The sequence below is a fragment of the Pogona vitticeps genome, chromosome 5 (assembly GCF_051106095.1).
Source record: "Pogona vitticeps strain Pit_001003342236 chromosome 5, PviZW2.1, whole genome shotgun sequence".
NCBI classification, from domain to species: domain Eukaryota; kingdom Metazoa; phylum Chordata; class Lepidosauria; order Squamata; family Agamidae; genus Pogona; species Pogona vitticeps.
In genome coordinates this window covers 180,701,829-180,727,786 of record NC_135787.1, presented here as the reverse complement: position 1 = coordinate 180,727,786, position 25,958 = coordinate 180,701,829, and the positions used below count along the sequence as shown (strand labels likewise).

The window sequence follows — 25,958 nt, the reverse complement described above, 5'->3', positions numbered from 1 at the left end:
TAGAAATATATTTGTTAGCTCTGAAGATGTCATAGGACTTTGTTTTTGCTCTACTTGCTTTTGTTTGTAACAAACTTGCACTCATGTTAGTTCAGTGCAATAAAAACAGCGTCCTGTTGTATCTTAAAGACTAACAAATTTATTATAGTGGGACTCTTCATAGACTGTAGTCAATAGAAGTTTGTGCTGTAACAAATCTGTAACATGGTACAAACTCTGCTGTTTTGCTTCTCTTTCTGTTTTGGTCCTTTAGAAATACTGAACAGTTTAAAAATAATTTAGAGGCCAGAACAACAAATCCTTCCTTTTCATTTCCTATCAAATGTTGTTGTCTTCAAGGTAGATTTTTTTTTTTAAAAAAATAGCTATTGGGCAAAACTAAAATTCCAGTGCAGAATGCCTCAACACAAAGCTTTTGCTGATGTGAAATAATCTTATTTTTAAAGAGCACATAACCGTAAGGATGATAACAGAAAAATTCCACAACCTGTAGTTGTTCCATTTGTTATGAACTTACCGGTGAAAATCTGAACATTCAGGCTAGCAATGGGCCAGGCACTGGAACCCCCATCACATGCAACTTAAGTTCCCTGGGGCCAAGGTGTTGTACAAGGATTTCACTGTCACAATGTCCATATGGCTACCCCTTGCTAACTGCTGGTCCACAGCAGCACACTTTCTCAGAGGTCTTCCTTGGAGGATGAGGGGCCACCTGGTACTTTTATATACCTTATGTGGGTCCCTGTGGTCCTATGACAACTTTGAATCCTCCTGGGATATCTGTGACATTGCTGTGCCCAAAATTTCCATAGAATGCAACCTGGGGAGGGTGGCATGTCCCTTTGAGGAACCTTTGATAGCCAACCTGTAGGTTCCTTCCTGCTGTGGTTCTTCAGTGCACAGTCCATAAGATGAGTATGAATAAGTACAGGTTCATCCATCATCTGTCCAAAGAGGCAGAAGTGAAGGGTGCCATTCTTCTAGCTCTATGCATTATGCCTCTTTGGATTACAGAGTTCAATTGGTCAAAACCTGAGGTGAGGGTGCGGACTTTTACAAACAAGTGTGACATCATCTGCATTTAGGCTCCAGATGGTCCAACCCCAGGATTTCTGTTTACAGGCCTGCAGGTGCAATGGGGCCTAGTATACAGACATGCTCATGGGTTGTCCTGTGAACTGCTCAGCATTTCAGATCTTTAGCATCTTTGTACAGCAGGTAGTTAAAGGTCACTCTTAGACTCTTTCCCTGTAGTTTCCTACATCCTGGGTTCTCAGATGAGTCTTGGACTACAACTCCCAGAAATTTTGGCCAGCACAGCTAGTTGTGAAAGCTTCTGAGAATTTTAGTCCAGGAAAACCTGGGAATCTAAGGTTGGGAACCACTGCTCCCTCCAACGGGCTTGCAGCTGCTTACTGAAAAGCTGAAGACATTGCACACCATGACTGAGACAGTGCTTATATGCAAAAACAAAAGAGCTCCAGTCAATTCTACAATACTTTAATTTTGCCCACAAAATTTGCCCATGCAGAGCCTTTTGTGTAAAAATAGGAAGAGTCATCCAGGGACAGGGGGCCTCCATGACATTGCATTTATATAACAAGCTGAAAGAAGGAGGGCATTCAAGTCTGGCTAATATTTTTAAGCATTACTCTATAAGTACTGTACAATGTGGTGCAGCACTGACTTGGGGATGTTTCTCTTAAATGAATATTACACAAGGCACTGCCCATGATTCCATTGCGTAGAAGGGATCTTATGTGACCTTACCTTCCTGGAGCCTTTTTTCTCTATATTGGTTACTGTCATCAACTGGTAGGACAAATTCAGGGACAAAAATATGTTTTGAATGCAATCAACAGGAAATGTTTTGGACAATCAATGAATAGTCCTACTCAGACAGAGTTATGTGCCTAGTGGACCACTCTTTAAAAAAAGAAGAAAGAAAATGGAAATAAAAGCCAGAACTCCCAGGTACAGACTTCTATGTTTGCTTTAAATAGAAAAATCCTGTCAAACATATGTTATACTACAGGCAAGAAAATCAGAAATATACCTGTTAAAGCTGGTAAACAGTAAACATATAGTTAATTCAAATTAAAGCTGAGTTCATCAATACCTTCTGCCATCCACTGGCATGAGCTGATGCTTCCTGTGTCCTTTCTTTGTATTCTTGGTAAGTTACTGGCCTATATGAGTGAAACCAAAACAGAATATAAGAAGCAAAGGAAAGGCATCAAAACCATGTGACATATTTTTCAACCATTTCTGCACACTGTTGAACAAATTATACACACAAGAATGTCAATTCTATGGTTTCAGGAAGTTAATTTGATTTACCAATAGCAATAGATCATGTGGTTGTCTAGATGAATTTTAAAATATATTATGAAATGTAGACAAAAATGAACGAATTGCCATTTTGCCATTTAGCTGTTGATGACTTCTGTGACATTAAGTAAACAAGCTGGAATCATCAAGGCCATTAGGACATTAGGTAAAACTGAAGTGAGCATGCATGCATACACAGTAAAAGAAACTAAATGCTTATTATTGTATCTCAGCTTTCTTATAAGTTGTGCAGAGACATGTTTTCAATTTCACATTCATTCCATAGAATGAGTCTACGGAACAATGACTTTCTTTACATTATAGCTGAATGATATATAAATCTAAAAAAGCCACAATCAAATAACAGTGAAAATTAACCTTCAAATTCATTCTCTTCCTACATAGTCAAGGAGACAATTTCAGGCTTTCAACTTCTGCTTGTACACAACTGTGGTTCCTTGTGATATCCAGAGTGAACTATGTTTAATATTAACTATAGTTATTTTCAAATAAAGGAAATTCAGACCATTGTTTTGGAAGTTGACATATTCACAATACGTTAACTGTAAATCTTGGTTCCAGTAACAAACCACAGTTAATTAACGGTGGAAGGAAAAGCATCTGACCTATTCAACAGCATAGAAGTTGGAAGGAGTGTGTGCAAGAGCCCAACACTTATTACAGCCCATTCTTGCCATGATTTAAAATAGGTGTGAAGAACAAGGCTGAAAAGTCACACACACAACTCCTCACAATTTTACTTTTGAGAGAAGTCAAGAACCCAATGTACAACAGAATAATGAAACTCACAGTAATACACTAAGTCCCTTTCTATTTCCAGCTATGTACAACTATTCACTCATTAGTTGACACTAACACACACGGTAGCCAGAGTCTAAAAATACCTATATCAGAACCCAGACAAGTGTTGCAATAGACACACGCTTGCACTACTATGGGCCTAAGCAGGCTTTATAGGAGAACAAAGCCAGTTCCTAGATTCAAGCTGTGAGATATTCCTGCAACTTTGGGTCTTCGAATCTCATGCTATGTCATAATCTGTATCACAAGAGAAGATTTAGTGTAAGTTAAGTCAGTGTCCAAACCCAAATGTCCTTTCCAAAAGTGTTCCTAAAATCTGTATTTTACCTGAGTCTTTGACATTTCAACCCTACTGGGGAGGATATGGTATGAACAAACCAGCTCCCATCAGGAAGGATATAGTACAGGTGAAATGCCATACATTTATTTTCAATTACAGTTCAGAAATAATAGCCTGGGTTTTTCTTTGGGTATTGCCCAAATCCTTCACTAGCTACAATGAGATCATTTGCAGGCTTGATTGCACCTCCATGGATTGCACCTCTCTCCACACATGCCAAATTACAGTTTAGTTTAAAATCTAACCTTCCTTCCCTTTGTGGAGGACTAGCTTTTGATGAACATGCCTGATTCTGCAATATGCTCCCTTGTGGAAAACTCTTAAGTATCACGCCAACTGTTCATTTAGCCGGGGGATGGGGGGGAGATTTGTGTGCAGAACTTCCTATATGAAGAAGGACCTGTTTCTTTAGTAGACAGGTTTAAATTGCAATTATCTCCTTAGTGAGCGGTTGTGATTTTTTTTTTAACATGTCTAATTAGAAATGGGAAAGTTGGCATGGCCAAGGTGTTGTCTGGTTATTTATACAAACATTTGAACTTGATCACCACTGATCAGTCCCCTCTCTGAAATCATACCATGGGCACATTGTTGCCCTATTTTTCATACCTTAACCTCGAAAAGTAAACACTACAGTATAACACATACACCTATACACTGTGTTATTAAAGGTATGGAAAATCAGAAGTGAAGCACAGACTTTGTCAATATCTACAGCAGATTTGCAGCAGGATCCTACCCACAATTATAAAAGCATCACTTATCCAGCCCAATCAATCTGTAACTGGGGGAAAATTTCATTGTGTTTAACATACTGAATCCTTGACAAACAAAGCTTTCTTTTTCTTTATGAAACCAAAGAATGGTGCTCACTTCTTGTGTTTACTTAGACAGTAGCTTAAGGTACAAAAAGGACACAGTGATATTCCCTCATTTTGAGGACACGGGAGCTGATCTATGCTGTAAAATTCCTTACTTCTGGGAGTATGTTTTCAAACATAACTTTATGTAAAGTTTGTATTTCTTTAGCAATTATAAAAATATGTACACATCTGCAGATAACTTAAAGCACTACTGGTATCTACATAAACAAATCTTGTTCCATGAATTTATCTTTCTGCTCTATGAGCCTATGCTACAAGATTTTATTTCCCTAGACTATTTCAGAATATTTGCAACACATTATAAACACACCTCAGTTATGAATGTCTATGTGCATATCTATACCTTAATCTGTAACTATATAAATATAGAAATACAAGTACACATGAGACTTAACAGGCAAGATAGTTGAAGATATGCATGCACAACCATTTAAACTCCAACCATAGTGGAGGTTTGTATTCATACGTAACTTTAAAAATCAACCTTTGAATATTAATGTGGACTTGAAAACATTAATCTTAGATCCTATGTTCCAAAGAATGAATTGCACATTCCTTCAGACTGTTGTTGGAATGTAGAAATTCTAAGGAAGCAGAATCAGTAGATTAAAACTACTCCATGTCTTGCATGCAACATTCATTCCTGTGTTAAAAAGGCAGACTATATCACTCCTCATAAAAACAGTGAATGGAACAGAAACAGCTACAGTCTTGATAGAGTAGACCTATTAAAATTGTTAAACAAATTAGCAATGACACTGATTGGGCCTAATTTACGCATACGTAACACATTCAATGACAGTATGTTCTCTTTCAATACAATACTCAACGTGTAATATGAGGTGTGTTATTGTCGTCGTCATCATCATCACAGAACAACAATAACAGCAATATGCCATCTAGTCAATTCTGAATTATGGTGACCCCTTTTCAGGGTAGTAAGTTATATTATAAGCTTTTGAATGGATTTTCAAAGTCTTAGAATATATCATGCGACCCAGGACAATGTACACCTTTTGCTTATATTTTCAGGTGGAAATTTTGATCAATTTATTAAAAGATTACAAAATTATACTAAGCACAGAAGTACGTTTCCACAGCAGGAAAGTTTGCAGCAGAAACTGCTGATCAAGCTCCAGAGAAGCTTGATCAGCAGTTTGTTGTTCCTGTCACCTATGATTTCCTATCAACATTGAAGTATCAGACAAGAAAGCAATGAGATGTAACGGAATGGTTGATATCTTCCGGCATAAATATTTAGGTCCCTTCTTAATATAAAGGAGGCATGTGTATCCCAGTTCCAATGATTTCTTAAGAGAAAAATACAAAGTTATGTAGAAATTAGGCTGAACTTTGAACTTTTCAAAGCTTGAAAAATTCGCCAGTTCTTCCTCCGCTGTCCAGCAGGAAAACTGTACATTAAGACTGTTATCAATCAAAAAGGACCTAGAAATCTGCTACATATTAATCATACATACGCTTGCTGTATATTCTATGCTAGCAGTAGAATGAAGTGGTTGTTGTGGATTTTTCCGGCTCTTTGGCCATGTTCTGAAGGTTGTTCTTCCTAACGTTTCCCGTCTCTGTGGCCGGCACAGTAGAATGAAGTCATTTTGAGAACCAATTTCAGCCAAAAAGTAGTTTAAATGTAACAATATAAATAATCACTAGAAAACCAGCCATTTTGTATCTCTTTATGATTATTGACAGATTCCTTTCCGGGCTCAACACTAAGCATCAAACGCAACATACAAGAAGACTAAAGGTTAAAATAACATTCAAAAGTCAATCTAACATAAAGCCATAAAACTGGGCATATTTTAACAAGCTCTCATAAATGTTTTCAGAAGTAAAACTTCTAGTTGACTAAAAAAGCTATACATTGAGGGCACTAACTGAACGTCTGGATGAAGGCGCAAACAGATTATTGCAATAAAAAAAAAGCACCATGATGAAACAGAAAGCTTTCATGGTTTACAAGTAATGTCTGCCTTACGACTGCCATATATCCAATAGGTATACAATAGGTATACCTGGAAGTGTTATAGCTGCACTCACAGTCCATGTGAGGTATGAGCAGAAGCTGGTAAGCAGGGTGATAAATAGATATGTTTTGTGTGGAAGTGGTATAAGAGACAAAAGATGATGAGGTTGTTAGGTTGATTGCTCATCTGAGTTGTCTGATGGTGTGTGCATGTGTTGTAGCTTACTTGTTTAGTCGTAGCCATAGTGCTCTCTGGCAGTTACTGCTAAGAGGATGTAAACCACTGAGTTAGTTGGGACAGAATTTAGCAGTTACCATGTGTACAGCTATGCTCACAGTCCCTGCAAGATGATAAGCAGAGGTTCATTAACAGGCAAAGTAAACAAGAGTGTTTTGCACTGAAGTTTGAGGGAGAGGCTCAGAGTGCTGTGTCACCACTGCCTATACAACATGCATGCTTTTGTTCTTTAGGGAGGCCAAAGTGTTTATGGACAGAGCAGACTCTTTTTGAAAACCAACAGAGAACTGACTATCAAGCTCAGGATGCAAACACTAGGAAGAATGTGACACAGAAAGATGACTGCTAGGAAGCATGTTATGTCCTTCGACCCACACAGTCAAAAGCAGGCCCCTCCATGATTCTTAGTCACTGGAACAGGAACAGCAGAGTGATGGGAACAACTGGAAAAGTTTAACTTCCTGGACCATGATCTGTGCTTCCACAACAAAAGACTCCTGCCATTAAAATGGCTTGTACGTCCTAGGGGTCAGGAAGAATGTTTGCTGTGAGCCTTGCAAACCTGTTTAATATGGCTTTGAACTAAATCCTCTGAGAAAGCATACCAGGGAGGAAAGAGACTCCAGCTATTGCTGACAAGAGGGAACAGTTTATATTTCACATGTTGTTACACTGATGCACTGAGCATGGGAAACATGTAAGGTGAGCTGTGTGCTCTTCACACAGTGATGCAAATATATTTTAATAGTCATTACCAAAGCCTGGTGAGATTAGACTTTTGATTGGAAGGATGCAATTCAAAAAGAATAGACTAAATAAAGAGGGATGAGGAGCATCACATTTTGAAGATGTGTGTATTTTCAAGGATATTTTTCACTTGAAGCACAGAAGGCTGGTGGAGAACATTAGAATAAAGAAGATGGGAGCAGCACTGACATCATTGTGGGCACCTACCATAGGTCTCGAACCAAACTGAATTACTTGGGCAATGCTAAACATTCAAGGAAGAGGACAAGTAGCAATGGGAGAATACAGTACTTTGATTTCTGTTGTAAGTCCATCTTGGTCAAGAAAGTTAGATTCTTTGCTTGTCATGCTAACAACGTTCTCTTTGAAGAGAGGGAGGGCATTGGCTATCTTTGAGCTGGTCTTCACCAACAAGAAAAACTGGTCAACAAGGTCAAAATAATAGCAACTGTTGGTGGAAATGCCCATATCCTTTTAGGATTCATTAAACCGAGGAAAGGAAAAGCTATTAGCAGTTATTATCTGGCAAATATTTTAGCTGTAAACACTCAAATCTGGAAAGGTGGGACAGGCTACCATTTTATCAAGCTCTACAAATAGCTATTCTTTTTTGTCTTCAGGACTAAGAATCACATATGAAGCCAGTCACAGAAGATGTAACTTGAGTTTGACTACTGTTTACTCTGTGTATAACTCAAGTTACATCTTCTGTGACTGGCTTAGAGTACACTGTGTATGCCCAGCTTACAAATCCAAAAGGGTTCATGGGCAGTAGCCCCATTTTATCATCTGTCTATATGGTAGAATACAATGAACAACGGAAGTATTTAGCAGATGAAGTGGGAATTCAAATGAAGGCATTTAGCTTGGTTAAGGAACAGCTATGTAGTGATTTCTCAAAGTGCATAATTTTTTGATGTACTGCTTTTACCATTTTTGCTTTCAGGATAGAGACCAAAAGCAAAGATGTGACACATGCACTCTTGTTTTTTGCTCTGAACTGCTTGTAATCAATGTATAGATAAAACTATTGGTCCATACCTAAACTACAAATTTAAACTATTTTAATTGTCTGAGCTTGCATGCTTCTATTACAGATATAGAAAATACACAAGCTAGGTGGTTCATATCCATAAGTGCTCCCAATACAAGTAGCAACTGACAACTAATGCAAAAACTGATTTATGCCAAATGTTCATGACAGTTTTAGAACAAGGACTGTTGAAGGAACTACTTATACATGTCACTACCTCTCAGTTTTGACCAAACTCTGGGAGGCAGTGGAAGACACAAGGGCCTGGCGTGCTCTGGTCCATGGAGTCACAAAGCGTCGGAGACGACTTAACGACTAAACAACAACCTCAGTAACTGAAATCCTGTTGTCTAGTGCAGTAAATCGAACTAGTAAGCCGACTGAATCAGTGGGTCCTTGGTGAGTCAACTCTAAGTTTCACTAATTCAAACAGATCTACTCTAGCTGCATCTTACTTTAGCATGTGTGATTTACTACACTAAGCAACAGAATTTCAGCTAATATTTCTACTACTTGTGTGAAGAATCCTTTTCAGTACTGGAAAATATGCAACAAGCAATCTCCCAACTTCATCTTCTGCTCTTTAGGATATAAAACAAAGACGGTCTGAACAAGAGAAGCACAGTCTTTAATAGAAGCAAAGATGATAATTTGATTAACAAAGGTAAATGAACCTTCAGAACAGATACAACAGAATACAAATAGCTTTTCTACTATTTTGTTTTAAGTTCAAATGCTGTAACAAGGTTGTTTTCTAGATCAGTTTTTTACTAAATAATTCTGGATTTCTATGCAATGCTGCACTATTTGTAGGAGGGTGAGATAAAGTACAACTGATTTGGTAAAATCCATGCAACTGAATATTAGGTAAGTACTGTCAAATTCAGCAAGCTAGTCTGAAGCCAATTATCAAATTCCTCTGACATTCACACTACTGAGAAAATAAAATGTCAGCACTTGAAAACATCATAAAAATGTCCTAACTCTAGTCAACTAAAAGAACGGAATGCAATGGAGTGACCCAATTCCTAACTCATGTCAACATTGAAGGCCTATCCCACTAAGTGGAAAAAAAGCAAACTGACTTACATTAAACACGTTTCTGTGCTACCTCAACGCAATGTCCCTGTAACTTCCTACTTGTTTTTCTTATTAAAGGCCAGGAGCGCTCCCACTATGAGAATGGGGAAGTAGTTCCAATAGCAGATGTGCACTCAAGATATGTTTGGCAACATCTGGGATACCTAGAATATAGAGATATCAGTATTAGCCCCATGGCATTGTAGTACAGAATCCAGATTTTATACATTTACGGTGAAGGACTCTATCCTAATTACTGTCTAATGTGCCAAAAAGAAAAAAAAAACATTTCTGATTTAATCTGTTGGGCATTTACAATGATGAGCATAAACAATGAATGAAGCTGCTTTCATTACGGTGGATAGTGTTCACAAGCTTAAATGATAAAAAAAACTAATACACTCCATTTAATTTAATTCTTTCTCACACACACAAAAACACCAAGTACATATTTGATGAGCAGTACATCAGGCTGAGAAGTTGTACCAAAATTCAGTTTTATCATGAGCATCATATTAACCAAATATGTGAATAGCAAGTTCTACTGAAGAACACAAATGAGAACTCACTTGCTAAGTAGGATTTCTAATGCATTTTGGAGAGGCTCTTTCAGTTCTTGGAATACTTTCTCTCCAAGATGGGCTAAGCAATCTTCTATTGAAGTTTCTGGGTTGGCAGGGCTGAATACTGGAGATGTGTGGCAGTCAAAGCCAGTACTGTTGAAAGCTGAAGACACAGAGGAAGCAATTTATAAAATGTATCTTACTACTAGTAAAAACAGTCTTATTACTAGTAAAAAAAGAGAAATTGTGTGCCTCTCAATTTCTGGTTGCTAATAGCTACCCTGATGGTATTTCCTCCATTTCAGTTGCCTCTTATGCTCATTATATACCACACCTACCCACCCAAGCATATAACCAACTGTCAATTTGAGGCAACATTCCACACATCTGATGAAGTGCACTGCAGTCCATGAATCTTCATGTCAAATAAAATGTACTCATTTTTAACACATCACAAGACACTTTTTTACTGCAACTGCTTAACTTGGCTTACACCTTGGAAGATATTAGGAATATGAAACAAAGGGGAGAAAGAGTATAAAGAAGATGTAGAGGTGCCAAAGAAACTACAAGAACTCTCACTGAAATCAAAATTTAATAGCAGTTTTATACTATTTCTACCACCCTTCAACAAAAAACTTACTCTATTGATTTGCAAGAAGACATGCAATCATGAAAGTACTTATATTTGACAAGATAATACCTCCAATGTATATTTAAAATTACAAATGGAGAAGTTACTAAGAGAATGAATGGCTTTTTGATGAGGCTTCACAAAATAAGTATTTCTAATACATATTTAATTTATGCAGACAACTACATTCATAATTAATTTTGCATTATTTATCAAAGAATACAACTCTGTCCTAATAGAGCTATCATAAAACAAAAATAAAGCTTCATTAGCATAATAATTCATCTGCAGTTTAAAACATATATTTATTGCACTGGTTTTTAATACCATCTACCAAGCAACACATACTAATCTCTGCCTGTGTTTCTTCACACCAAAGGTCAGGATCTAGAAAACTAATAACAATTTTGGAGAACAACATTAGTAATTCAGGAAGAAAATACACCAAGATTTACAGACCTTCCAAAATTTCTTCATCAAGACGTTTCAACTCTTCCTCAATTTCTGCTTTAACTTTCTCTTGGACTTCCTTTTCTAACACAGTTGAGGTCACTGATGGATCAGTGCCTGAAATAAAAGAAAGAGTTCGGTTAGAGCAGGTGGCATACACACATAATAGAAAAGGAGTGCATAGTGACCACAGAAATATTTCTAGTTCTGTAAAAGCAAAATTTATTCACAATTCGGAACAACAGAAAATAGGATCAAGCAGTTACAGTACAACAGCATCCAGAATACCTTTTCATAAAATGAAATATTTGCAATGATAGAGTTAAAAATCATGTAAATAAAACAGCAAACTTAAGGCTGCAATCTTTATGTAATTATACACATTTACCTAAGAATAGGTTCCATTGAACTGAGTAAGACTTACCTTTGAATAAACATGAGCACAACTGTGCTGTAAAACTGTGTGTAAAAATAGTAAGCGGAAGACCATAAACAGAGATTAATACAATCCAACGTGATGTAGTGGATAGAGTGAGGGAGTAGGACTCGAGAGGCCTGGGTTCAAATCCCCACTCAGCCACGGAAACTCACTGAGGATGTAGAGTGGTAAGAACACTCCTTAAACTATCTCCCTTACTTTGAAAGCACTGTTAAAGTCACTGTAAGTTGGTTCTGATTTGATGGCAAATAACAACAGCAAATACTACCTTCTTCCATCACCACATAGTGGGGTCTCGACTTACGAACTTAATCCGTATTGGAAGGCAGTTCTCAGGTTGAAAAGTTCGTAAGTCGAATCTTCAATTCCCATAGGAATGCATTGAAACCATTTAATCCGTATCTGCTCTTTTCGTCCATAGAAACTAATGGGAAGCTGCTATTCCGCTTTCTGCCACTAGAGGGGGATATTTTTTCTTTTTTCCTTTTAACCTAAGATGACTTAGCTTTTAAAAAAAGGAAAAAAAGAGTTCGTAACTCGAATCTAAGTTCGCAAGTCGAGTCCATATATTCCTATGAGAGCAGTTCATAAGTCGAAACGTTCGTATGTTGAGACCCCACTGTATATGAACTACTAGACTGATTTTCATTCTCCTTAGAAAATTTGTTATTTGAATAGTTCTCTCTAGTGTTGTTATCTCCTATGTACTGTAACTTGTCATGAGTATCTTATTAGAGACAGAGTAAAATATAAGTCAACATGAATTACATTAAGATATTTGTTTTTGTAAAATGCAATAATAACATATTATTCTACAAAGTATTCAGGAAGAAAATTACTTTCCTTTCTAAAGATTCTTTCTCGTGTTTAAAGTATTTTGTTCAATTCCTCCCCTCCACACTCAAAGGTATTAAATACAGTACAGTACTTTCTTTTGTCATTTGCTAGTGTACTCACTGAAAACACAGTTACTCTAACCAATTAATCGTATATTGCTTCATTAAATAAGCACACATGCTTAATAACTCTGGTATGAATTTTCTCTTCTTCTGATTGATTTTACGGTTGATGTTTAAGAATTAATGTGTCCTTTATAAAGTGCTTCTTTTTTCACAAATGATAAGGAGACTAATTCAATACACTCTACAACATGGAGAGACTCTCATTTGTCATTTATCAAGTAATATACTGTACTACAAGCACAGTATATGTAATGCTTAAGAGATAGTTCTGACAAACCCATTATGTTCTTATTTAGACAAGCAGCTCCATGAGGGCGGGCAACACACAATTTACAGCTATAAACAGGTACACTAAGTCATTTTTGCTCCTCCTCAATTCTGCCACTATTGTCACAGCAATGTTTGGATGGGAAACAGCTGCTGGGAACATGACTTTGTTGGGAAACAAAATGCACTCCTCCACACACGCATCATGTCTATCAGTAGAAGCATATTGTTTTTCACCACAGTAGAAACACCAGCAGTGTAGCGAAAGAAGCAGCCTCCAGAAAATGCCCACCCTTAATCTAGAGCATTTGAGACTGTAGACCCTTGCTTGGAAGACCACAGATGACACCAATATCATTTTCCAATCCACTTTCTTACTTTAATCTCCCCTTTTAACAACAGTCAATTGGTCTGATCCAGTTAACTTTTTTGTAATGGAAGTAGACCTACTGGAAAGGTGGAAAAATCCTCTGAGTCAGAAGTAAACAGTACGTGGCCTTCTAGATGATGTAGGATGTCTCACATGTCCTAAGACTTAGCTTTCATGCAATACTTCTAAAAAAACCCTGCAAGAACCACATTATGCTCCTTTTTCAGAGGACAAAAAACTGTTTCTATGCTATCCCTCATATGGAAGACCAATTTAGTTATATAAAGGAAGGCTGAAATCAAGACTTTCTGGTTTGTGCAAGACCTGTCCTGCCCAAACTGAGGAGCCATTTCAGAAAAGCACCTGTTTTCAAATATCACCTGGATGATAAGCCTATATGACAACCTGTCAAGTCGAGCAAGAAACCATGCTGAAAAAGTCAAGAAAAAAATCCATATGCAGCAGTTCTATTTAGATAATTATTGTTGTATTAGTAATGATCTGTATACAAGCAGCAACATTCAGCACTGCTACGGTGTGAAAAACAACTACTGGTGTTGACTTATAGACAGAAAGCAGAAGGAAACAACCATCTACTTTCAGTGTTTAATAATAAATTTTTAATTTATTATTAAATTATTATTTTAATAATATTTTGCTATGCATCCTTTATTCACAAGAGTTGTTTCAAATAAGTTATTTCAAATCCTGTCAACCTCTTACAAGAAGCTGAACAGCATCATAGCTTTTCTGACTTTGAACACATTAACTATAAATATTTATGGTTAGTATCTTATTACTCACACCAACAGGTGCTAAGTCAGCTTAAACTGTTGTAGTGAATTGCTGCTAATTAAGAAGTCAAAGCCTCTGTTTCTCATACATAACAGGAATTATGGGCACTGACTTCTAAACTAGAAGCAATTTGCTGCAATGATTAATACCATTTGACTACTATACCAGGAGTATGTACAGTAATTGGATTCTGGTCAATGTTGCGTCAAGCTTTCTTTCTTTCTTTTTAATTTTGGAAGCTCAATTTCCCCACTATGTCTCCTTGAAAGGGGCTAGACTCGATGAACCACAGGGTCCCTTTCCAGCTCTGCAGTTCTAAGATGATGATGATATTTTATTCACAGAACTGTTTGCAAATAAGGAAAGAAAAAAACTCAGTTCACTTCAAGATAATTAAACCATATTTATTGTTCTCAAATGACACTCTCTTCTTAATCCAAAAGTTTCTACTGCCAGTGAAAGCCAAGTTCAAGGGCTACACAGACTCATTTCTAAATTTTAGGAGGGCTGCATCCAATCCTGTAAACTCTATCCCAAACAATTTATTTATTTATTTACAAAATGTGGTTTGTTTGCTTTTACACTGTAGCTACTTCCTCTTCCACCATTTCGTGGCCGGTCCATTTTTTAAAAATTAGACACCATATTGAGGTATGTCAGCTTCAGGTGTGCCGAGGATCTCCAAGACATGGCAAAATTGTCCCCATGCGTCCTGGAAGGAATAGAGTGCTTTTCAAGCAGAAGTATATATTTTTGGAAAAGATTAAAATATGGGAGTACGTACAGGGATTGAGTGGCACAAATATGTTCCTCCCCCCCCGAAGAAATTTGCTATTTCATTGATTATAACCAAGAGAACAGACCTGTGAGCATGGTCCACCCGCACAGGCTTCTTGACCCGAACAGTTCCAAGAAGTTCTGGGATATCTTCCAGCCAACCTGATACACAATACGAGTGGCTGACATGATCACCCACAAATGCCCTCTCCGCTCCAGAGCTTGCACTGCTCCTTGGTATATTGAGGGGCTGCAAGCTATGAAGCTATCAAGGAGACAGCTAGAGAGCAGGTGGAGAAGAGATCAGTCGGCACAAAATAGAGCTGCAATTAAAACTAAAGCCAATAAACATGCTCATGCCCTTAAAAAGGCAAGAAAGACTTTTAATATCCAGACAATTGGTGAGGCTGTGAACCAACAAGCAGAATTGTTCCAGGTGATCCACTACCTTACCAGTTCTGGCCATTCAAGTGCCTTGTTTTGAGTTCACCAGTGATCAGTTTGTAGTCTTTTTCAGAGCAAAAATAAAGGCTCCACCAGCAGTCTAGCTAATCCAGGCATGGCCACTGCTGTCCCATCTCCCATTCCCCAGTTGGTTGTTTGACCCTGTAATAAAGGAGGAAGCCTCCAGGGTGATGGCTAGCTGTAGGCCCACTACCTCCTCACTGGATCCTTGCCCAGCCTGGCTCATCACAGCTACAAAGGAGGTTATGACTGATTGGGCTGTAAACATTATTAATTCATCACTGAGGGAGGGAATGCTTCCCTCTCGCTTAAAAGAAACCATCTTCTAATCCATCATCAAGGGCCCCAGTTAGTGCTGGACAACCTTAACAATTTATGTCTGATCACTAACATACCATTCCTGGGTAAGGTGATCGAGAGGGGGGTGGCGAATCAGCTGCAGTTGTACCTGGAGGAGCAGGATTGCCTTGACCCATTCCAGTCTGGATTCAGGCTGTAACCAGGTACTGAAATGACACTGGGTGATCTTTTAAGGGAGGCTGACAGGGTCAGATGCAGTCTGTTGGTAGTCCTAGATCTCTTGGCAGCTTTTGATACTGCCAACCACAGTATCCTCCTAGACAGGCTCTCCAAGGTTGGGATCGGGGGTTTAACATTGAGCTGGCTCTGATCCTTCCTCAAGGACCATGTCCAGAGAGTTCAGCTAGAAGAGGAGGGGTCAGCACTTTGGATCCTTCGGTGTGGCGTTCCTCAGGGACTGGCATTATCCCTAAAGCTGTTTAATATCTATGTTAAGCCATTTGTGGAAATCACCAGGAGTTTTTTTTAGTAAGGTCATCAGTATGCTGATGACACACACCTCTACCTCTCCGTTACAACATCTGCAATAGATGCCATCCAGTCCCTGGAGTGTTGCCTGTTTTCATTACTGGAATGGACCAGGGCTAAGAGGCTCAAACTGAACCTGGACAAAACAGAGATTTTACTCTTGGGGGGCGGCACTGATGGGTTAGGGGGGATGGCTCCTAGGCTGGATGATACTTTCCTCCAATTTAGGGACCAAATGAGTAATTTGAATGTTCTTCTGGACCTTTCTCTTTTTTGGGAGTCCCAGATTGCATCTGTGTCTATATCAGCTTTTAAACAGCTTAGGCCAGCAATGGCGAACCTATGGCATGCGTGCCACAGCTGGCACACAGCTTTCTGCAGGCATGCAAGCCATTAAGTTGCAGGATCACTACTCCCCCCCCCAGACAAACCTGAGAAGGTGGCTGCAGCCATGGTGCTGGCACCCCAACAGGTGGCGGGCCAGGATCCAGAGCAGCTGGCACTGATGGCAAATCTGGAATGGGGTCTCAAGGCACCTCTGTGTCTGGGATTGCCCCTTCCACCACCACTTCCGCTTCTGGCCACCGCCCGCTAGTCTTTTTTTTTTTCAGTTTGGGCACTTGGGCCCAAAAAGGTTCAGCATCACAGGCTTAGGCTAATTACCCAAGTTCGCACCTACCTAGATGAAGACTCCCTCAGGACTTTGATGCAGGCTTTGGTCATCTCTCAGAATGACTGCTGCAATGCCCTCTGTGTGGGGCTCCCCTTGATCTTGATCCGGAGCCTTAAGAGTCCAGAATGTGGCAGCCAGACTGGTGGTTGGTACCAGTAAATTTGAACACATCGCTCCAGTTTTGGCTCATTTCCACTGGTTGTCCGTGGCGTCCAGGATCAGGTTCAAGTTTTTGACACTCACATACAAAGCCCTCCACAGTTTGGGTCCATGTTACTTGTCAGAGCATCTTTCCTTAATGTCAACTGCCCGACCCAGATGAGGCTCCTCTGGGTGGCCACCCCAAGGAAGGCCCATAAATTTTCTACAAGAGGTAGGGCCTTCTTTGTGGTGGCCCCAACTTTATAGAACCAGCTTCCAGAGGAGGTCCGCCTAGCCCCCTCCCTGTGGACTTTTAGGAAGCAATTAAAGACATTGCTTTTCAGGGAGGCTTTCCACACCAACCCCAGCTAACCACCTTCCCTCTGTTTTTCTTTCCCCTCCTCTTTCCCCCCCCCACTTCTCCATCCGCTATGGGATTAGTTGGTGCCATCTGTTTTTTTAGGGTTATGTTTGTTTTAATATCTCTATTTTTATTTTTGTTTTCTATTTTACGAGTTGTAACCCGCCCAGAGTAGTGACACTAAGAGGAGCGGGATACAAATTTAATAAATAAATAAATATAACCACCAAGTAATTTTAATCCATTCTCATAGCACTATACTTTCTAAGTGAACCAGGGAGTTCTAAACAAATGCAATAAGTTAACAGCACTGAATGCAGGTACAAAACAATGTCAATAATGTGAATGGAATTAAACAGACCATGGATTTTTGCCACACCCAGCAATCACAGTCTGTTTTAAGGTCAGTTTCACAATTTGGGTGTACTATTAAATCCTCCCTTTTTCCTAGAAGATGCTTATGCTTCTGTCTAGGCCATCAAACAACTTCACATCAACATAAAGGATTCAAGTGACAATTAAAAGAATGAAATTGATGTAATTAGTACTAGTGGTTTTGCAAAACATAACAGAAAAATACTGTTTCAGACTAAAGCAGCATTTAATAATTTATTTGGTTTTGTTTGTCTGATTGACTTTTATACTGTTCATCTGGCTGCGAAGGCCACTCTAGATACTTTACACTTTAAACAACTATATCATTGAACAACAATTTAAAGCAATGCAGATAATAGTAAAAAAAATCCAAATTAAACACAGATGTTGACGAACACAGACAATTCCCAATTTCCAAAAATGCATCCATCATATTAACTAGACAGAGATAAATAATTCCAAATTTACAATATCATATTTTAAGCTGAAGAAAGATTTATATCTCTCTCCTCTTTGTTTTACTTCAGTGTAACATTTTATTAAAGAAAATAAAGTTCTATAAAGTTTTCACATTTTAAAGATATATCAGTACTCTATAATTAACTTTGCTACCTGGTTTATGATGAACATATTTACCTTGAGATGGCAGAGTATGCTGCTTCTGATGTTTTTCCTGTGTCAACAGACCCAAATAGCTGAGGACAACATATTTTGTTTCATAATGAAATCCTACAGGCACAGTAGTAGAGGATGCCATTGGGTTGGCTTCCAATATTCCACAGGGTGTAGCTTCCTTTCTTCACGATGTAAACACTACAAGTGAAAAAAAAAGGAATATATAAAATAATATTCAACTTATCCATACATTTGCAAAAAGTGCAATTGTAACACATATTTATAATGACATAATCACAATAAGGTACTCTCATTGCTTTAGGGAACCCAGAAGGCTCCTTGGATTTCTGTTGGCCTGTAAGACTCCCAACCAGGGGCAGGAAGCTTATGTAGGAGTGCCGTCGCTCCAATCTCAATCTAAGGAGACCCAGACTTCTCCCCCACCTTCTCCGCCTAGAAGGGAAAGCAAGGAGGTGGACACCAAAGAATTGGAAGAATTAAGAAAAGGACAGGGTCAGAAACATCAAGGGGTAGACACCTGGGATTTGGTACAGAAAATGAAGGGGTTAAGCATGTCGGCATCTGCTGGTGAAGATTTGGCGGGAAAAGGGAGAGCTTCTATAGAGGTGGGGGTAGGCGATATAAGGGCTAGGCGGGAAGACATCCTGGGCGGTTGGGAGATGATATGGGTCCAGCATCCCTGGACAGGGAAATGGGAGCAGGTTAAGGTACCTCACGAGGAGGCTGAAAGGCGTCGGCGACAAGGGTTACAACCTCGCCCTTCCTATTGGGGAGAAACCGAGGTGAAGGAGTGGCGTCGTCGTCTAAGAGAGGAGCGAGAAGCCGTAGGGAGAGAACTTGAGACCAAGAAAGCATGGCATCTCGCGAAGCTCCAGAAGATGGGGGTCTACCTGGACCGTGGCTGGCCAGTCCGGGAGAGAGTTCCCCATTCTGGGAGTGGAGATGAAGAGACCCTACCGTTTCTAGGTACCGAGAGAGAAGATGAGCCATTGGTCTCAGAGAAGATATTATCTGGACCATGGAACTTTGACGAAATGAACCCTTTTGTTACTAACGTTTGGACACCCTTACAGTCGAAGTTTAGACGGCAAGAGACTTTATACCCAGGTCAGAAATAGATTGGTATTAATGTTGGGCTGTTAATAAATGAAGACAATGTTGAAGAGTTAAATCCGTCTCAATCTTTATTGGGTGTGACAGAAGCCCCTCATGTCGAACCCTCATACGGCCTTTGAAGTTGAATAGTGGCTAAAGCAAAAGTGCTTCAAATCTCATACCAAATACAACAGAACATATATTAAAAACACATAACTGTCCCTACCATGCAGAAGTAGTGGCAAAAAAATATGAGTTTTTAAAGAAATTTCTTGTACTACAAACTCTGTAATTCTCCATTCTGGAAGTTTGTTAGACAGACACCTTTCAGACTCCCAAATGTGGTTCACTTGGGAGGAAAATCTCTGCTCGAAGGCTTTAAGACTGAGCTAGGCCTAGCTCCACCCAAGTTTCCTGTTCTTGCCCCAGAGCTAGCTGGAAATTTTCTGAATAGAAGTTAGACAACCTTGGGATTGGAGAGTCCTGATCCCAGCAGGGGAGAACCAGTTGTGGTTTGTTTTTACTACTAAAGGCTTCTGCCCCTCACCCCATTCTGTTATCAAAGGCTTCCACAGAACAAAGTGGATCTCTAGGCAACCTTAGAATGTGAAGGTGGATAGAACACTTTCAATTAGTTTAAATTAAAAATTACCAGTGCCAGATCTAGTTTGCATGGTGTAATTTTACACAATATGATTTTACCCATTAGACACAGGGTCAGTGTTCTGATGTATAAACACATAGTGGAAGGGAAGTTATGTAATTAAGCTACCCACCCCCCAAATCCACCAAGCTCCCACTGCATAACCAATGTTGCAACTAGCACATGAATGGGCATGCAAAAAGGATCTTGCCAGAGTTAAGGAGAAAGTTTATGCAATTCCCCTCTGCTCCATTTTTAGGCACAAGATACTAGTCAAGGAATAATGGCTTGTGAGAAACAGTGCTTGGAGAATTATTTTCTCATTAAAAATTATATGTTTTAAAGGTTTACCGTAACAAAAATGCAGCTGCTTGTTTAAAAACACAAGGCAGCATGAAAAGTCTACTGTAAAATTATACAGTACTTCCAAAGCATACTTCCAGTAGGCCTCCATTTAGTTTTAAAATGAAAACTGAGACCTACCGGTAAATGTTAATCTAAGTTGATATTTAGACAGTGAATGTGGCACAACAAAATCATTATAAATACTGTATTAAGACTTATTATTAATAATTAATTCCCCATTATAGGTTTATAATTAGTCAAGGAATGTTATTGCAAAGAGGCAGTATGGCAAAATGATTACAGTGTTGGAATGGGGACTTGTGAGTTTTCAGTTCTAGCCCCCAATGAGTCATGAAAGTCATTAGGTCCTGCGTCTCCCCTATCCTTTAATCATATTCAATTCCTAATTTCCTAGATACCCCAAATCCCTTTTTAAAAAATTGGGGTTTTCAGTGACTAGTTAGATACTTAAAAGATGAACCATTGTTCATTTGAATTATTCAGCGAAATCTTGGACAAATACAATTTGGACCGTGTAAACATCGTTTTTCATTTGTGAAACAAATTTGAAACTTCCATCATTTGTCATTCCTATTGTGAAACAAAAACTCCTAAAAAACACAATTGTAAAGATATAGTCATCGCTGTTATATTTCCTATGATAAAAACTTGTAAAAAATTTCATCTCTATAAACCAGTGGTTCTTAACCTTTGTTACTTGGATGCTTTTGAACTGCAACTCCCAGAAACTCCAGTCAGGACAGCTGGTGGTGAAGGCTTCTGGGAGTTGCAGTCCAAAACTCCTGAGTAACCCAAGGTTAAGAACCAGTGCTATAAACAATACTTCCAAGCTATTTGTTGGGCATGATCAGTTTCCAATCTTGGGAATTCATTCATTTTTCTACACGGAGCTAATACAACTAATACTTTAATTTAGACATTGCTCTAGAATGCCTCCTATGTCTGAGCATGCCTAAAATCCTTCACAGCTTTTTTCCATGCCAGACTCTCCTCCTGCAGAGTTTTAATAACTATGAATCATATACAAAATAGCAAGAAAGACTTCAAAGCATACTGAGTTTGTCTTATAATTAAGCTAAATTAAAGAAACAACAACTTGTGTCAAAATCTCCTGCACATACTGTACTTTTATTACTGCTTCTAGAACAATAAAAGTGATTATTATGGACAGGTAAATGTAACTTGCTAGTGGGTTGTTTTCTGGCTGAAAGGTTCTGGCCGGTCACCTCTTCATTATCTCAAATGGTTGTCTGGAAACACTGACAGGGATGATAACAAAACTGAAATGTGGTAGATCATATCCCACATGGAAAGTGCAAATAAAGGAGACAATGAAACAAAGTTAGAAAAAGAAGATTGAAAGATACACAAACATCTTTTGATTCTGGCAGTACGAAGCTGCGAAGTAATAAATGTATTAGGACTAATTAAAAGATCACAAAATAAAGTTAGAAGAAAGGTATTGTACTAAAAGAAGCTTTTAAATTTTTGGCAATAGACAAAAAGACAACCTACATATGTAGAGTATCATTAAAAAGGGGATTGAAAATAAAATAGCCAACATTATAATACCATTGTACAAAATGATGATAAGGCTGCATCTGGAGTATTGTGTACATTTTTCTTTGCCGCACCTCAAAAAAGACATAGTGGAACTGGAAAAGGTGAAGAAGAGAACAACAAAAACGATGGCTGGGGCACCTACCTTAGGAGGAAAGGCTGCAGCGTTTGGGGCTTTTTAGTCTAAAGAAAAAGCGCCTGAGGGAGGGCATGTTTGGGACATATAAAATTATGCAGGGGATGGATAAAGTTTATTTATTCGATTTATATCCCGCCCATCTGGTCTGGTCGACCACTGTGGGGCCACTGTGAGATACAGGAAGTTGGACTAGATGGAGCCTTGGCCTGATCCAGCAGGGTGCTTCTTATGTTCTTAAGAAGTAGGGGGAATCTTTATCTATACATGCCTAATCTTACATGAAGCCATGAAAATTATTACTTTCTTAAAGCTTTGAATATAAGCCACTAAGTGGCACTTACAATGTCTAAGTGGCATTGTCTTCTAAGTGAATTAATGGAGTGTGGGTTAAATTCAGTTGTTAGTACTAACTAACTAACTAACTGATTTATACCCCGCCCATCTGGCCTATAAGACCACTCTAGGCGGCTGAGTAGGCCTACTGAATAAATTAAACTTTAGTCAACAATACAAATCACTTTCAGTCACTGGGTCTAGTTACCAATGAGTTTAGCCCAGTAGCCCCACAACATAGACCAAAACTTTCCATTACCTATTTGACTGTGAGTTGCTAGAATTACTTAGAAAATCAAGGGGTCTGCCAGACTGCCATCCCCCAAATGCTGTGAGTGATTCTAATCTATCAATGGATTAAACTGTCTAGCAAAATAAGTTACAAATGAATGAAATAGTTGCAGTCTTCTACAGAAAGGGCTTTACTATGTTCTGGTCTTTTCCTATGAGATTCAAAGGTACAGACAGCTTTATTGCTACCATACAACCATGTGTGATCTTACTCAAAGAACCTATTTAAACATTTATATTACCATACTGCTGATTTTTGGTTGCTCATAACATGAAAGATAGGAAGGATCCAAAAAGTGTTCCTCAAGACAACTGTGTTCCAGAAGAATTAACTTTACATTTGTCAAATTCTTACCCTATGGCTTGAAAATACATTTGATATTTTCTAGTAACTGAACAAAATTAATACAGCAATCCAAATCTCTCACTATACTATTCAATAGCCTGTAGATAACTATCCTACTCTTATATGTGCCAATCACCACCACCTCAACTTTTGAGACCTGCACAAGCTTTTCCCATGTAGACAGATAAATACTCTCTATCCTCACTAACTTGTGGCCTTATAAGCGTTTTATAAAGCTACAGAATTTGAAAGATCAGCTTGTGCTTGTTGAAAATTACCCTAGTGATATAATAAGGAGACATTAAGTAAGGCTATGCTGAGAATTCCTATTCCAAAAGCACACCAGATTTTTAGCTTTCTTTAAAAAAAAAAACTAACGTGAGTTAGCCAACCAAATTTGCTCCATTACCTTTGCAGATTAAATAACAGAAAGGTTTAGAGGTAGAAGTCTGAAAAGACTGTGAAAACAGTAAACTAAAGTCTGTATCAGTCTTTAGTGGCAGCACTATAGTAACCAACACTGAGGAATCATCTTGCTTAACTGTGAACATGTGTTTTTGCAGAACTTAAAAATACCATTCATCTGACAAAACTCAACTGAATATCAGAAGCTTGCCAATATTTTAAAAAAGTGTTAGTAGGTGGCTCTGCATATTTTTGAAAGAAGTTTCTATCACTGCTGCACAAGCACTCGATGTGCTGAACCATGCAAGGGTTTAACAACAATCCTTTATCTGATCCATGGTTTTACTTTAACTTTAGGATGATTACTACAGTCCGTAAACAAATGGTGCTTCCAGAGAGTTTAACTTAATTGTCTACTAGAACGGTTTCACAACCTTTTCCACATTTTGAACTCATTATAGGTGAAAACAAAGTAAAACTATAAACGAGAACAAACAAAAATGTGGTGCCACCTTAAAGACTAACTTTTATATGTCTTAATGTGAGCTTTAATGGACAAGTCCACTTCATTATTTGCCCATGTAAAAATATGAAAACTAGTATTTAAGGTACCACAACGTTTTTGTGGGGTTTTTTACTTTTTACTTTTACTTTGTTTTCACCTATAATGGTTGCACAGACTAACACAGCTACCTCTTCTAAAACTACTATTTTGAACTCATGTTTTTGTACAGTACATAGAATGAACTAAATAATTAATCCATGTACAGTGAAAATAGTTCTGAACAGCAGCAAGTTACCAAATATAACATAAGTTACCAAATATAACATAAGGCTCTTCGTAAAGCACACTAAACTTGTTAGCCTCAAGGAACAATATCTGAAGATAGTAAGTAACATTACAGATTACTGCAATGAAAAAGAAAAAGCCAAATGTTTTGTAATGTTCACAAAAATATCTTCAATCACTAGATTGTTCCTCAAAGGAAATCTGAGCAAACACTCCAATAAAGACTCTCTCAATCAATTAGAGTTCCAGTTAGTACTGATGAATCAGTAATTTAACTCTAACAATATCCTTCTTTCATCAATTCAACAACAAATAATGGAGAGTTATATTCACCATTAAGAGCAGGCCCAAAATCTCAAATGAACTGTAAGGGCCTTATATTCCAAGGGCAAGTTTGTGGAAGAATAAAGGGCACACTCTATCCTGCATCCATACTCCCTTCTTCTCTCATTATTACATACATGCAAAGAACGTAATTCTTGCCAACTGTTGAATAAATGCAGTTGCAAAGTAGCAAGAAGAAAAGGCTGCCCGAATGCATGTAAGCACACGCCCTGCCGCACCAGCAGAAAAGGCCTCATGGAGCAGAGGCGACTGGCTAGCTGGGAAGACGACCCATTGCTAACGATGCTGGCCCCTGTACAATGGAGGAGAGCCTGTGCCTTCTGCCACTTTAAACACACACGTGGCAGCGAGTTATCAAAAATGGAAATGCAGGGTCCTCTCACATCTCACACTGTGGGGAGGCCCTACAAACACAATAACCAACACACACTTTCCCCACCTTATGGAATTGTTTGTTTGTCAAGGGATGGTTTCATTCCACCCCTTCACAGCCATAGTAACAACTCATAAATGACTGGAGCGTGACGGGGGGGGGGGGAGAAAGCACCTCCGAACCTTCAAAACAAACAAACAAACAAACCCCTCACGATTTCCCTCCAATTCGCCCCAGATTTTCTGGCCGGGGGATTAATCCGCCCTTCAAACAGAAACTCCCCAGACGTGCCAACCCACAGCCGGAGAAGCTCCGCCTCACAAACATGCACACAATGAGGGAAGTCGGCGAAAAGAAAGAGGGGGCCATATACTGTACACGCCTGAGGCAACGCGTGAGAAAAAAAATATTGGCGGGGGAGGGGGCGTTCAGACGATTGAGAGGAGAGGAGGAACCTAAACTGATAATACTACACATAAATGTGTATAAACACACACACACACACCGGGGGAGGGGAAGTTGGGGAGGGAAAAAAGGGGGCGGGATGGCACCGTGTGGAAAGAAGCCGCCCCCAACACAGACCTTCCTTCGTCCGCGGCGAAGGCTTCCTCAGAGGCAAGGCAACTGACCCGCCCACGCGGCGAAAAGGGGCCACGAGCGACACAAGACTGAGGCCTATTCCACCCCCCTCCGAGTCTACGCTGTCCTTTCTTCCTCGCGACACACACAGACACACACTTGCGGGAGGGGGCGGGGAGGAGGAGGAGGAGGGTGTGTGTGTGCGTGCGTGTGTCCTGTTTACCTTGAGTCTCGCGAGGAGGGAAAGACGGCGAGAAGGTCAAAAACGCGAGGGCACGCGACGCTCCCCGAGGAAATGACCCGCGCCGCCGAGTTGTGTTATGATTTATGCGCGCGTGCTGATGCGCGCGCGGCGCTTCCAATCAGCCCCCAAACAAGAGCTTCGGCCGCCGCCATGATGGAAGAGGGCAAAGGGAAGGCATTCCCAAGGCCGGGCGCGCGTCCGCCAACAAGACCTTGAGGTAGGGGTATGACGTCACCCCCACGGCGCCGGGACAA

General features: G+C 39.3%; 1 protein-coding gene across 5 annotated transcripts in view; it reads right to left on the bottom strand.

The window, feature by feature from the left end:
• Positions 1-25,958, bottom strand: part of BCL2L13 (BCL2 like 13) — a 41,888-nt gene that overhangs the window by 15,806 nt on the left and 124 nt on the right. The window contains exons 1-6 of one of the 5 annotated variants that reach the window (XR_012087198.2): positions 25,684-25,823; positions 18,196-18,372; positions 11,116-11,223; positions 10,029-10,185; positions 9,469-9,623; positions 2,158-2,189 (exon numbers count right to left, since the gene is read on the bottom strand). Coding sequence is in view for 4 of the 5 variants with exons in the window: in XM_020789067.3 (XP_020644726.3) it covers positions 2,120-2,189; positions 10,029-10,185; positions 11,116-11,223; positions 18,196-18,316 (456 nt within the window). In the remaining variant the exon portion in view is untranslated. Of the gene's footprint in view, positions 1-2,119; positions 2,190-9,468; positions 9,624-10,028; positions 10,186-11,115; positions 11,224-18,195; positions 18,373-24,496; positions 24,590-25,463; positions 25,858-25,958 lie in introns of those variants that run through there. The other 4 variants (XM_020789067.3, XM_020789068.3, XM_020789069.3 and 1 more) reach the window with 4 other exon arrangements.